The sequence below is a fragment of the Dunckerocampus dactyliophorus genome, chromosome 1, assembly GCF_027744805.1.
Source record: "Dunckerocampus dactyliophorus isolate RoL2022-P2 chromosome 1, RoL_Ddac_1.1, whole genome shotgun sequence".
Classification (NCBI taxonomy): domain Eukaryota; kingdom Metazoa; phylum Chordata; class Actinopteri; order Syngnathiformes; family Syngnathidae; genus Dunckerocampus; species Dunckerocampus dactyliophorus.
The window spans coordinates 18860797-18876886 of record NC_072819.1 but is presented as its reverse complement, the minus strand read 5'-3'; the positions used below and the strand labels follow the sequence as shown (position 1 = coordinate 18876886).

General features: G+C 38.1%; 1 protein-coding gene across 2 annotated transcripts in view; it reads right to left on the bottom strand.

The window, feature by feature from the left end:
* The window catches only part of LOC129182491 (carbohydrate sulfotransferase 11-like), a 38247-nt gene extending 29785 nt beyond the window's left edge, over positions 1-8462 (bottom strand). For both annotated transcript variants that reach the window (XM_054778707.1, XM_054778716.1), the window contains exon 1: positions 7977-8462. In XM_054778707.1, the coding sequence (XP_054634682.1) occupies positions 7977-8136 (160 nt within the window). In that variant the 5' untranslated portion in view covers positions 8137-8462. The remainder of the gene's footprint in view (positions 1-7976) is intronic.
* Between the last annotated feature and the right edge of the window lie 7628 nt (positions 8463-16090).

Here is a 16090-nt window from a genome sequence, read left to right as displayed (position 1 = left end):
TGCCAACAACGCTCCATTTACATGTAATGTGACGTAATGGGACATATTAACAAAGCCACAGGGACATTGTTATTGTTATTATTATTATTGCTAACATAATTAACATTGTTACGCTGATCGGTGCACTGACACGTCGCCACACCACAACGGCTAGCTACTAGCTGGCTAACGACTAGCTTCACCACACACTTGCCCAATGCCTCAGACCACTACCAAAAAGGTAAAGCTACATATTTTTGCGTTTGGAAAAGTTAACGCTAGGTGTCGGTGTTCATTTCTATGTTGCTATGTGAAATCAATGCGCCCAGGAAAGAAGTTCCGGTAATGCTTAAAAGGACCAAAATACAGCAAAATACTGTAAGTATTGCATGTTATCATGATTGTACCTGTTACTACATGGTTACAGCATGCGTATAAAAAACATAAAACCTTGTGGGAGGTTTTTGGAGGTGTTTTATTTGCGACCACCACATCATTACTGTGAACGCACCTCGCGTCAGTGCTATTCTCTTGCTACTCCACCACAAGGCAACATTTGGTCAAGTTTGAGCGGAAGGGGAAGGACATCGACTGTGGAATTAATGCGCCATCCGTCTGACGTCTGGAGGAGAGTGTGGTATAAAGCGAAAGCTCACATTGTGTTACGCTTTGGGAAATTCCACCCACAATGAAGACTAACAGGTAAGGTGTGACGGTACTGGAAGGCAATTCATGCCCAATTTGATTTCTTGGCCCAGGCAGAGGGACTGATTTTCATTTGATATTTAACTCACTGAAATTGCCTGTTATTCTTTATAAAGCTGTTATTCAACTCCCCAGATAAAATATGTACTGAAAACCTTTACACACACTTTTTTTCAAATAAATTAAAAAATTGTGGCTAAAAAGTTGTTTTGTGCTGGCACAAAGTTATTTTATTTTTTTTATTTTTCAGTTATTTTTCACAATCTCAAATTCAAACTGCACTTAATGTCTCTTCATTGAAGGGACTGATTGCAACTGGCTCAAAATGACACCGCCAGCGCTTGGCAAAGGCTCCTGCACATGTGTGTGTTACCTGGGGCGCAGCTTACATGCTCTCAGCAGGAAGAGGGTGGGATATAATGCTTGCAACACGTTCAGAAGTTAACCGTTGCAAACAGGCTTTTTACATTTAAAATGTAAATAAATGTGATGTATTAAATAAATAAGATATTTCAGAAGTTTACGTCAAAAATGTCCGTAATTTGGGTTAGCCACTTGTCAGTGAAGGGTGATGGTGGGTTTCGCAGCCACACCAGTTGAGAACCACTGATATAGAGGATCTTTCACTAGCATAAACATATTGCTTCTGTTTTACATTTTTTCTCACTACACTCGCCATTTTATAAGGTAAACAAATGTATGGCAGTATGGCAGAGCAATCTCTGACCTCAGCTGAATGCATTTCTTCTGATGAAGTGTTTCATGCAACATCCAGCCCTAGGTTTTAAAATTAGCACATCAACCACAAAGGTACTACTGAACTGAAAATGATGAAAATGAAAATGACACATCGATCTGACTGAAATTCATAGATAACATCCCCTTTAGTGCAATGAGTCTGACATGACTGATGAGTTTATATTAGCACTGCATAGAGCTTGTATTTGTTTCCTGAGCGCCATCACCAGGGTGTTGGTTCAGGAAGTCAGACAATAGTGCACAACCATAATACTCAACAAGCTTCCTGTCCAGTATTTGGGAGCAATGAGCAATGTCAAACAAAAACACTGTGGCGCATACTTGAAGAGATTCTTCCCATTTCATATTTGCTGACAAACTATTTCCCCTCCTTGTGCACTAGTCAAATCGGGAGAAGAGAATGATGACATCCTGTGTGTTGACATCTGTGATGAACTTCGCTGGGGCCTCAAGTGGCTACTGGCGAGTCTTTTGAGCAGACAAGACAAGACAAGACAAAACAGTATGTGTGGTGTTGAACCGCTGCCCTCGCGGCTATTCAGGTGTGGTTTGTCATGTGTGATAAATGTTAATGTGGCTTTACACCTTGTACTGGCATCTTGGCTCTCATTATGATTTAATTTACTATTTTGCATTCTCCGAGAGCTGACATCCCATTGTCCTTTAGGTCTCAAACTAATTGAATTAACAGTGCCTCTGCTGCATCAAATAGTGCACACAATTTTGACCAACTGCTTAAAAAACATGACTACTCAACAATTGATTTTACAAAATCTACCAAATTCTTCTTAACAATCAATTAATCAAGTAATCAATTATCATGTCCATCCACACAAAAGCAAAGCAAGCTGACTTGCACTGTGATTGGACATTGAGGTCATTGTTTAGGCGGTGCATTAGTAACTCTATAGCTAGCACTTGGTCTTCAATAAAGTCCAATATTTTAGAACTGTTAAGACAACTGGATAAATCACTTTAAGTACACACAACAATATAAGTTTAGTATGTGATTCCACAGGCTAATACCACTACTATTACACTGCTGATTTTGTCAATCCAGTAGATTCAGTCGGAGTCGATCATTTTGTCCCCCACTCTTTATCGTGACCAGGAGCACCAACTTGTGAATGTAGTATTCTACATTGGTCACTAGGCGTCAGTAATTCTTTGGTGAGACCACCACCGGAAGGCCAGACGTGAACAGCCGGCTTTTATTGCAGGTTTAAATTATCTCACAACAGGCACAATAATAATAACAGAATAATAACACGGGTTACTGTTGCAGCCATAGCCTACAGCAAGCTAAAACTCAACTGTGAACCCCCGACATCACTTCTTGTCCACCATCGATTCTGCTCCCGGACAAGGTAAACTGTCTTAAATGGCTTATTTTCTCTAATTATATCTACTATATTCGGTAATACGAATGGAAAGGTGACTATATGGGTATTATTTGATGTCTAGACCAGGGTTTCCGCTATATGTAATTTATCGTGGCATGCGGCACTACAAAATAAAAGCCGTCATACCTTGAAAATTTGTTTTTTTTTACTTGAAAATAATTTTAACAAATATATTGTATGAAACAATATATATGCTATATAGATACATATATAGATTATTATTTACACACATATTGACCACAATTACGAAAACGATTTAAAATATCCTAGCAATGTTTCACTGTGCTTTATTTTCATAAGCATGTCCTGAAATCGCTTGTCTGCCTTGCTGGCATTTGTGTATGCGTGACCAGGCATGAGAATGAGTAATAGCCCTTAAAATGTGTAGTCAATTGACGAGGTGCCTATCGATGCCAGCGTGTGTGATTGCTAACGTTTCAATCTCATTTGATTTTCTGGCATTTTTGTTCACACATATTGCCTGGCTTGCGGCATCTATCTAGCTCATTTTTGTCCCGAGCTGCAAGTGGCTATTACGTTCATGGGATACATCAATCATCGATCATTATCAAAACTTACTTTTTTAAAGTGTCACTTAACAGGCTTTCTGTCTCATTATCATTATAATACTTACTGTATGGCTTGTCTTCAAAACACTAGACGTGTGCCGAAGTTGTTCAACAGAAACATGTAGTGTGTAAAGCTTTAGACGCTAACACAGGGGTCTCCAACAGGTAGCTTGTATGCTAGCAGTAGCTCTCCAGCTAATGTTGAGTAGTTCACCAAATAATATTTGCTTCACTTCTTAGTAATTTTATAAGTGTTCTATTCAAACACTTGTTTGAACTACTTTCTTTTTGTCAAAGTAGTTTTGCGTAGTGGTGCAAGTTGGATACATCTGTGGTATCATTACCCTGGACTCTCAAGTTATACTGTTTATACAGGAGAGGTTTCTATAACAACAATATGTAATTTGTCATTTTGTTAATTGTGTTATTTTGAAAAAATTACATTATTCAACAATTCATTTCCAATGTAGTCGTATTACTCTAAAACAGGCATCAAATTAAATTTATAGGTTTGTGTCAAATAGTACAAAAGTCCTTTGCCATTAAATGAACAGTTCTCCAGTGCACAGCAACTTAACACTGAAAAGGTAGCTATTGCATTATTAATGCAGAAATGCATTATGAGAAAACATGAAAATAGTTGATTTTTTTATTTTAAACTCATACTCGTACTTACAGTACTGTAGCTACCTTTTCAGTGTCAAGTTGCTGTGTGATGATTTTAGCATTCTTTGTAAGATGAAACAGTGAGTCAAACTGTTATATTGATTAATGTCCTCCTGCGATTTCCAATGGGCTGATAAGCTCGTCATTAGCTCGTTTACTGAAGCTTTACTCGCGCCAAAGACAGAGCTGCCGTTTCCTCACTGACTTGCGAGTGGCACAGTATTTAAACGATTAGTTGTAGTTATGAAGAAAAGGAGATGTCAAGAGATTAGAACGTAGCCATAAATTAGCCCAAACGCAACGCCGCGAGTTTGAGAAAAAGGAACGGCTTATACATTTATACATTTTGAAACAGTAGAATAACCGTTAAATGTTATCACTATGAATGTAGGATTTTTTTTCAAGCTGATACAGATAACCTGCTCTCAAGACCAATACTGATATTGATAACCAATAACTTTTTATATCTATTATTTTTTAATTCACAATTTAACCACAGTTTGTGCATACCTGGAGGCACAACGACTCAAATTGAGTTGGATTTGACAAACTGTACCTGTAGATTTGTACTTACCAAATATAATGACATCACTGCAGTTAAAAAAATAAAATAAAAGTAGCGGCGGCTCGGAAGAACAAACCGTGCTTCAGATATTTTTTGGTTGATGGGGGCCTTATCTTTGTGGATGGTGGAGGACACCATGGCCTTAGGGCAGCTTCTTTGGTTCTTCGGGGGCTTTCGGGGGCCGTTCTGGCAATGCTGGCATCTCAGGTGGCTGGTGGGGATTGGTGTGTTGAGGGTCGATGTGTTGTTCTCTCATCACAAAGTGTTTGCGGAGTGTTTGTTGCGTTGGGAGGGCCCACACAATCAACAGCATGTTTGTTTACGGCATGTTTTTACAGTACATCACACGTAGGTGAAAAGGAGCGCTTGATTTGCTCATCCTAACTCACCTACAGCACAGTATGGATAATCTCGCCTCATTGGAGAGTTTTTTTTTTAATTATTGGTTATTGAGGTATATTTTACCGTTATCAAATTTATCGGTATGAAGTCACAATTCCTCACATCGGTGCACCCTTAGTTATCACGGTTTATCGATACACTGGATACCGTTTTGTCCGTAGTTTGAAGTGCCGTATTTTGACTCGCTTTTGTTTTTTTTACTATGTAAAAGTAACCGGGTGGAAACAGATAAAGATTACAAACCTAACCAACTGATTCTGACCAGAAAAAGCAATCTATAGGTGCCAAATCATACTCTTCAGCACTAGCACCCTTTAGTCAGTATTTATCAAAACTCTTGTTCATTTTCCCACATGGGCGGTTCGCTTGATCTGGTGTTATCAGATAGTTATCGAATTTGTTTTGGGACATAACCAACGGTGTAGTACTTTGGTTACAGTCTGAAAAGGAAGCAAACCGAAGGGAAACAATAAGTGTGAATGCACCCTTAAAAAATTCATATTGATTGGTAGAACTCAATTCATTGGCCCTACAAAGTCTCCAAGATCTGGGGCCTGCGTGGAAATCTGACTAAAAGTCTGTGCACGGCAGAGACCCAAAATGTGTGAATGGACAAAAATATTCAGACTTAAAATCCGTGCCATACGGACACATTCACGCAATTTGTGGTTCATAGAGTCCACCTTGAGGAGAAGTGTGCGTACGCAACTCCGCCTCAAGTTACGCCCTTTCCACGCCTCCATTTCGCCATAGAAGGTCCAGTGCATCATGAATGTGGCCTCCATATTTAAAGAGCTTTGATTGCATTGGAATCACGACTGGTGGGAAGACGACGACGATGACAAAGCTGGCTTTCACGGAAATGGAGGTGGAAATACTGGAAAAAGTGTCCTATTTGGAAGACACAGCAGTGGCATAACAAATAAAACAAAGAGAGTGACAGCACGTCCGCTGCCATCTGTGTGAATGATGGGGCCAACCGAGGCAAAAAACAAAAAAAAGGTCCGATATCAAGGCACACATTTCCATTTTTAGTGAGCTTGTTTCTACATTTGTCCTAATTGATGCCACATTTTAGATGAAGCAGAATCTGTTTTATTTAAAGGTGGATGCAAAAACTCCAAACGGGTATTAGGTTATATTGAAAACTAATTGCTGCAATTCCAGATGGATATTTTTAAAATAACTTCATAATAATTAATTAATATTAACTTAATAATGACATAAACACCATAAAACTATTATGTTTACTGTAATTATTTTATGAGGAACTAATGTGTGTTATTTCAAAGCACAACAAAAGAAGCCCCATCATTTGTGGAAAAGGAAAGAGTAAGTTTACACACACGGCCCTGACACTGTCCACACAAATAAAGGCTGTGCATGGTAAATAAATGTTGCTATTGATGACATACTTGACGTATGCAACGATAAACTGTCCAAAGAAAAGCGAAAAAGAGAGCACTAAGGACATATTAGCGCTGTCTTATAAACCTAAACCCAAGAATCATTGGTTTGTTATAATTAATATGAATCAAATGTTAATTATTAATGAATTAATACATTAATTAACTATTAATCCAATAATATTATCATGATTGTACAATAAAACAATTAAGTATTCAAGCGCTGCGTTGTGTTTTTCAAGTATCTTTTAGTCCGGATACTATATGCTCGTGCGTAACGGTGTTTATGAGAAATGACAAATAATATCCATCAGTGTCATGTAAAATAACAACACTTTCCACAAATGTTTTAAGTCAATAATGGCGTGATATTTTCATACAATGATGGATAAATCTTTATTGGCTTCCATTGCATGTTTATTTCTAACATATGATTTCACTTCACCACGTAAAATGTGCGTCGCCTTTTTGCCATGTCTCCAAAAAGTGCGTATGGTAACTATAAAGGGTGCGTACCGGTGCGCAAATTCTCACGCCAGGTTGTGTTTTTATAAGGAACATACTTGCCATGGAAAACGGCGTACGCAACTTTTCAGCTCTGTTTTGTGCGTACGCAAGCTTTGTAGGTGAGGCCCCTGGTCTGAACCTCCTTGCCGCGCCACTCTTTACTTACATATAGAGAGAAAAAAAGCTCTTTTAGCACTAATCAATCAAGGCTATACTTCCTCACTCTTTCTTTCACTCTGAGGATTAGGACTCCTCTCCCAGAGAGAAGTCTGCTTGTCCCCCAGGGGACCAATATCTGCCCTCCAAAGTCCACAAGGGGGCTAAATCCAGTAAACAAAAGGGGGTGGGGGGTGTGGGTGAAGGCGAGGAATGCAGGGGGTCTCTTGGATTGGGGGGGGGGGCCTTCAAAACATTCCCATTTGCACAGTGCACTTATTCATACTCTCTGGCTCCCATCTCTGAGGTAAAAATCTGGTTCATGAGTCATTGTATTTACAGTGATACCTCAGGTTTTCAGAACTATATAGTGCATGAATCTTGACATAATTTAGGATTGTGTGGACTTGATGGGCGTCTTATCACTACTGAGCTCTGTTATGAGAAACAATATTTGGAAGTATCGAGAAGTGTTATCTACTGTACAACCACAGTGAACCAAATAACACAAATTCAGTACTAAGTGCATTTTCATACATGGACGCATGTCTTTTATCCATTAATAAAGTGTGCATCATACATGTATGCAGCCATATAAAGCCACTTAATTACGTGAAAAATAGAGTCAAAAACAGGAGTACTTCAGATGATACACTTCATATAGCCATCATTTTTCATGTAAAAGAATACTCTTCTTTATAAAGACGCAAGAGTAACTTTAATACTTTGTTTTCTATTGCAGAAGTTAATGGTGTAGCTTAAACGTCACCTAAATTGTAATTGCAACAGTACTATAGCCTTCTAGTTATATTGGAAATGAAATAAATAGGTTATATTCAGGTTTTAACTAGTGACTCACCGGGCTTGCTGATACTCTGGTAGTAAAGCACCAGGACCACGAGTGAGCCGAGGCACGTCGCCAGAAACAGGCGTCCTCCTCGGGGCATCCTCATAGTGACGCCCCGCCGGCCGGCTCTACTGCTGCTGGTAGTGATGTTGGCGGCGAAGCCCCCGGCCATGCGACCTCTCGCCACTGCCCTCCTCCGACACAGTTCATACAATACGGGAACGACTCGCCGTGGGGGGACGGGGAGGCTTTCCGTGGATAAAATGGGCCGAAAAGTGTCTGTAAGCCGCCATCCGAAACAAGTGTGGGCTGCGCTTTTTAACCGTTAAGACTCCGTGAGACATTGGTGACTCACTGCCGAAGTGTGCTTTAAAAATACGTCACGCTTTACGGAACACATTAGTCGCTAATACTAGCCAAAAAAGTTACAAAATCACAAATATAGTCACAAAGTGTACCGACGTGTCCATTTTATCCAAGTTTTACCGACTTCTTCAATCACCAAACATGGACGTGGCTGCAAATAATGACGTCACACCAACTCCCACAACCGCCCCCCAGCTCTTGGAAACTTTTTTTCATTTATTACTTTATAATTATGATGCTCCAAAGTCTAACTATATACTCATCTATATCATTATTATTGAATATTTCCTCACTTCTTATGCATGAAAAATGCTTTCATAGGGAACTAATAGAATTCATCTGTTCTTTAGTCAAGGTGTCACCATAATAAGAACCTGTACAGGCATTTTTTTTAAAGTAGCATCTCAACATTTTAGCTATTGTACTATTGTAAAACATGATATTAAGATGTAAACACCTGTACACCAGTTCTTAGTGTCTAATGTGAGTGCTCTGACCTGTGCCCAAGCACCCCACACTTCCCACCACCATTGGAAGAAGTGGGCCAGGACACAATATGATTGCATGCACACGCACAAGTATGTGCGCAATGTAGCCGAGTCATAGAATGACATTAACGGGATCGCTCTTTCCCAGTGCTTAAGAATAAGCGAAAGAATTCATAACAGAAATAAACTGGAATACTCAATAAACTAAAAGTCATAACATAACTTTAGGACGCCAATACATTAGTGTGCATAATAAAGATGTGGCTTTTAATGTGATTGCTCCTCTCACAAGTAATTAATTACAGCCATTACCTTCCACAATATAAATAAACAGAGCAACATGAAATAAGACTGGATTTAATCCACAAAGTCAGGGAAATTGCAGTAATACGGCATAATTGAAGTGATGGGACAAGCAAAGCATGAATGCTCAGTGTGAGTGCAGGCCAGCGGGGGCCAGGAGAGGGAAGGGGAATTGGGCTCAAGTGTAGCACGGTACGAATGGCCTAGTGTAAGTATGACCCGAACCTTCGCTGTTTGCTGAATTTATCTTGGTTCATTAGGTATGTTCAATGATATGCAGTCTTACATAACATCATGCCCTCATGTTTTTCTTCACAGTTCTCTGTTTTTCTCGAATTGAGAAGCATAGTATTCAGGAAAATTAGAATTTTTAATTCCGAATTGTACGACCTCCGGGACTTTTGTCTTTAGGACAAATCAGTATATCCAAAATGTTGCCACTTTAGAAATATTTTTGTAAAAATGTAGGTCATAATTACGGATTGTATGGGGCATTCATTTGCTGATCTGAGCGCTCATGAGGTATCCGGTGAGGTTTTGACCGACATACCCATGTCTTGCACGATATAATGCATAATGGTGGTTTGAACTTCTGTTTTTTGCACCGTTAAAAGCATATTTTTCATAAAAATGTACATCAAAATTCTGAATTGTACAACTTCGGAGGCGTTTGTTTAGGTGTTTTGTCAAAGTTTGCTGGACTGAGCTCACATGAGGTACTTTGATGTTTCAAATTATATACTGTTGTTTCGCATAGTAGCGTGCATAATGGTGGTTTGAAATACAACGTTTTTTCGCAGCTTTAGAAGCATAGTTTTCAGGAAAACCAGGGTCAAAATCACCAATGTCGTAACATCAGAGGTGTTCACGTACAGAGACGTTAACCTCTGTTAATATTAAAAATGAAAAAATGTTTTGTTACTATTTTCCGAGACATGGCATGAGGTATATTGAGTTTTCAGATATTCCGATTGTCTTGCATATCATGCATTAATGATGGTTTGAACTCCTAGGTTTTTCATAAAACATTGAAAGCAAATTTTTGTGAATATGTAGATCAAAATTCCTTTTCAAACCTTACCTGTACTTTCAAAATGTCCCCATAGAGCTTCAATTTTTCGACCAATAAACACCCTAATTATGGACATAAGCACAAAATGGCAGGTTTTTTTTTCCCCCACACACACAAAAAAACATTTTAATCAAAATCTGCAAATTTGCGGGGTCGCAGATATGCAGGGATTTGCTGTATCTCATTTTCGTCCTCATCAAAGTTGTCTCAGTAAGATAATGTCACTCTACTACTACTCCAAGACGGCAATGAAAAATAAGCGGCATTAAGACATTATGGCGGGCTGTAGTGCTGTACATGCTCTACGAATCTCTGCCATGTGACATGTAAACCGCATTATGACCGTCGTATTCTTTGTTAACACTCAAGTCAAAATCAGATTTTATTTAGAAGAAGGTCTTTGGTCAGGAAAAAGATGCCCTTAAAGGTTTTTCCCTGTCTCAGTCACCAAAGTGCTTCTAGACAGTGGTTCTAGACATGCTTATATGCAAAGTGCCTTAAGATAACTCCTGTTGTCAATTGTCACTATATAAATAAAATAAATGAGGTGGGTTGTTTGATTCTGTAAAAATTTAGGACTTTTAATGAGCAGTCTTTAACCTATTTAAAAGTGATGCAAACTTTAGGGAGGTAATAATGTGTACTGTAGTTTCCCCTCTGGGATGTGCAGGTTGCTGTTATGCCTCAAGTTAGCAGTTCGCTTGAATGCAACCCTCTGATCTCATCTGGTTTTCTATTTGTGGTTCCGGGATGGGCCCAGGATGGCCGGCCCAGTGTTTAGACATAACCCGGCAAAGCTACAAAGACAATGATAGGGCCTTCCAAACATGCTGTGCTACATGAAGGGACACTTTCCCGGACATGAAACTGGACTCTATATTTACATCTCTGAAAGTGTTTAATCACAAGTCTGCGACTCCAGCCTGTAATAATCTGTGTAATATCAAGGAGTTTCTAACAAGTAAACTGTATTTGTAAAGTACTCAATACGTCCAATCCACATTTAGTCTTGAACAGACATCCTTTGAAAAGGACCTGCCAATGATCCCTGCCCTCCTTCTATCAAGTAAGAACAACAAAAAGCCTCCTGCAAAAAAAAAACATGACATGAAAAACCTTGTTTTGACTTTAATGTTCACTGTGTAATGACTATGCGTCGTTGCACTGTGCAGAAACCCCCTAATCAGCATGACATCAATACAACCAAACAGTTCTGCCTATGTAAACATGTAGCTGGAACCCGGCTGTATATGTGATGACCCATGCCTCAAATACTATTCGATTTGGTATTTATGTTAGATGTCTTATTTCCACTGGAAAAAAGTCTTTGTCTTATCTACGGAGTCTGATTTTGAAAAATAGATTTTTATTGAGTTAGATTTTTTTTTTGTCTTTGATTTGTCTTAAAAACAGTTATTGAAAACAAGTTGTCTTATATTGATATTGTCTCATGTTGTCTGATATTGAAAACATTTTCATTTGTGTTTTTATGTCTTTAAAAAAGAGGTTCATCTTATATCCGGGTCAATACGGCATTTCTTGTCAATGCTAAATATATAAGTCACTTTTTTCTTCAGTTGGATGAAGTGTTATAAATTAGTGAATAATTGGTTGATGTTTATTAGCTTTAGCACAATGACGCAAAAACTTAGCAACCGACTGCAATTAAACTTTGGCACATGTTTGGGTGGCAATTGTGTAGAGACACAACTTGTAAAAGTTTAGTACAAAATCGATTAATTACTGATAGAGGAATATGTTTTGTCCCATCACTGAAACAGAAAGTAGCCTATTTGCTTGCTAACTAACAACAATCACAGACTTGAATTAAATATGTATGAGTCCTCCCAGTTCAGTGTATCATGTAATATCACATTATATATTATTTTATACAATGTACAGCTAGATAGACAGAACTATCCACACTGTAATGCACAGTACATGAAAACAGTGTAATGTATTGATGGAATAGCTTGTGCAAGCCAATAGAATAGGTTACAAGGAAAAAGTCAGTATGTAAGGAGTATTTGTGAAGTATATTTACTCATCAAATGAGGCTATTTCTTTTAGTTTGGGTGATAATTATATCGCACAAACCCTGCTAATAAATAAACTATTAGATGAGCCAATAGGAAGCATGAATTAGCATGATGGACGAGCTGACAGCAAGGATTGCAGCTCTACGTGAGATTGGAGAGTGCTGTGTGTTCGCGGAGGCCTGGCTGGACGGAGGATATACCGGACTCGGCGGTCCGGTTGGGGACATTTGCCGCTTGCTGGGGAGATCGGACTTCGGCGGCGTCTTGTGGACACAGAGCCTTGGGACTGCTCTCCCCAAACGTTACCAGCAAATACATAATAAGGGAGATGCTGCTGTTTTGAATTGGATATGTGGGTTGTGCAAAAGTCTTTGGCCATCATTAGATGTGTTGTTTTAGCAATACTTTAATGACCATATAAAACCAGAAGGTCATTCAGTAGAGTGCAGATCCCCACCAAGGTAGAATTTTTTATAAAAATTTAAAAATAGTAATAAGGATTATTAAGTATATTTGTGTTTTGTTTGTCCGAGGGCAAATAGCATCCTGTAACAAAGTCTACAGCAAAATGAAAGGTGCTTTGAAGGCTCTTCCAAGTCCCCATTTTGGAAAAGCTAATGTCTCTACTGTTGTTGTTGCTTAATTTATTGTTATTAATGTTTCTCCTGTTCTCATTCATTTTCTTGTGTTTTTCTTTCTTTCTTTCTGTTGGGAGAATGAACAGAACAAGAATTTCATTGCATGGCAGAACTACCTGTTCTACTGTGCATATGACGATAAAACTCTTGAATCTTGAATTAATGTATGTGTGTGCAAATGTGCACTCATTACCTAAAAACAGAAGTTCTCTAAAATAAAAATTGTGAAGCACAATAGCGTGTCACTGACTAAAATAGCCCAAAAATTATATCTGGTGACACACAAACACTTTTTAATCACAGTGGAAAATACCAGGTCTCATATGACAAACCAGAGTCCTACTTCAACCACTGGATTGACATCTGAAGAGCTGCATGCTCTTTTTTTCTGGGTTCATTTCCACAGTTTCCGAACCATTTGATGACTATTTGTGGTCCCAGGAGAGCACATGCCCCCTTAACTAACTCCCATCTTGACACTTGTTTATTTTGACTGTGTACTTTAAAACTGTGAACGATCATTTAACAGGGATGCGGATGGGACTTGAGCAAGTTCTACATTGGATATAGAGTACTTGAGTTTTCTTTCCAATCTAGTAAAGTGAAATGGAGTGAATTATGAATAGGTCCAAATGGCAAATTATTACCAAATCACGGCACAATGTTACAGTCTTAGAAAGTTAAAGCTTTGTTTTTTAACTGAACTGTGAATAATTTATTTTTTGTCATTTTTTATCACAAAACCTGCATGAAAATTTCTCCACAATCAGTGCGTATTGTTGTCATAAATGTCTGAGAATGGAAATGTAGTCCGCAAATAAGTGACATTGTACACGATCAGTTTATCAGTTTCCCTGGCATCCAAGAATTAGTAGTGGTGTATAATATTGTTCATATGTGGGAAGACTGAATGCTGGGATTACTTACAATGTTGTATACAAATGCAAGATACAGTGGTACCTCAATTTTTGTTTGTTATCGTAATTTGTTTGTAAAGGTCGGACAAAAACTCAAATGTACTAAAACCAAAGCCGTTTTTCCTATACAAAATCATGTAAATCCAACAAATTCCTTCCAGACACTCAAGATAATACATTTTATAGAGATTAATTATAGTTTAACATGCAGAAAACAATACAAAAAATAATAATGAATAAAATTGATAAATAAACTTCTAACCGTTAACATTTAACAGTTAACTAACATTTTATTTTTTGAGACTTGCTGGGAAATACAGCGAGGAGTGGAGGAGATCCACATTACAACGTCTTTGCAACATCTTGAAACGTTTGTGAGCTCTGTTTTAACACCTTTAGCCCTTTCACAACATTAGCTTTCTTGATTTCTTATTTGTTTGCCAGGATGGAACTTATTGGTGATGCGCACACTGACTGAATTTGTGTAACATTCTCATTTGAGTTTGCGTGAGCATTACAGGACACCATAGTACTTTGTAAACTAAGTATTGCGAGATGTGGTGTTGGGTGTGTGATCCAAGATGGCTTAATAAACAAGCAAAGCTGGGAGTAGTCCATCCACACCTTAGTAATACCACAAGATTCAACGTGCCAAAGGGTAAAATACAACAGTTTGAAACCCTTTCTTTAGTTTAGAATAAATAAATTTCCCTATAAATCGCTATGCTATGCTTAAAGCCGTGACTGTCTTGTGCCCCTGCCTGCGCATTAGCAATGTGGCGTAAACAAAGAATAATAGGCGTGTAAAGCTGACTATAGAGGTGCTATTTCATGTCTTGAGGGCTCTATAATAATGTTATAAATAATTTTTGGAAGGTCATAAACATGTTTTCCATGCTCTAACTACGAAAGTATTCCATTTATTTATATTGAATCGTACTAAGCGGAATTTCACTTATCGCGGTCGGGTCTGGAACCAATTAACCGCGATAAACAAGGGACGACTGTACTCCCTGTCCTTGTCCGATTATTAGTTTTACCTAATCTTGTCTTGTTAGTACCACCTTCTTGTGTCTAGCCAATCAGCTCCCAGCCCGCTCTTGTGCTCTGCATTCATACTTGTGGTGTGATCGTCTGGTAAGGACCAACATTTAAAAAAAACATATACTTGGTACGCACTAGGGTTTTAAATGTTTTTGTGAGAGATGATTCGGTTCTCATCCAGATACATGTGTTACAATACGATATATTTTGAAAACAGAACGATTTGACACAGTATACAAACGATACCATCCAATGTGATTTGATAGAATTTTATTTGATTCGATTCTACGGTTGTAGATGTAGACTTTAAATTATACACTAAAATCTATCAAGTCTCTCTTCAAGAAAGCCTCTTCAGTTTCATTATTGTAATATTCTTAGTAAGTATAATATGTTAGATTTGGACAATTATCAGATGTTCTTGGATGTCTATCTTGTTTATAAGATTCTGAATGGACTCGCCCCTCCACCATGACAGGTTTTTATACAGAAGAAAAATAACAATCGAGCCAATACGAGATTGTTAACCAGGGGTGACTGTAACGTAGTTGGTTAGAGGCAAATCAGTCCTGTGCTCATGGGTAATGTCCGTTCCAAGCGGATAACTATGTATATTGCCTAACAATCTGTTTTATGTTTAATGTAATTGCTCTTGTAAGTTATACAGGTGTATACTGTATGTATTATAAAATAAACAAGCCAATTCTATAAAAGTGGCATTCTTACAGTATTTTCAAATGTGTGAAAGAGCAAAAGATCATATCCCCAAACATGCTGTAAAGCACTGGAAAAAGACAAACAACAGAATCGTATGTCAAATGTATTTATTTTTCGACAAAAAAGGACTGGCTGAATGAACATCGTTTTGTTTGATGGGATCTATATCAAATATATCAATAAAAAAACAAATCTTAGCCTTCAGTCCAATCAATAAAAATAAATAAAAAATAGTGCAAAGTCCTCACATAATGACACATTTCTTCAAAAGCGGCAAAAATGTGTCCAAGCCAAGATAGGTAAATAGAACTATTTGTCACGTGGGTGCAATGAAAATGCTGTGTTAGCTTGGAAAAGTAAACAATCCTATCCTCAAAATGTCATGGTAAGCGTGCAACATTTCAGCCTGAGCATATTGTTTTCAACACTCCAGGTAGGTATTAAATGTGCAGCATTTCAAAGTAAACAAGTTACAAACCAAAAAAGGTAAGCGTGCGGTAGCCCTAAAAAAAATGGGTACCATACTTGTCTGTTGGCCTCGC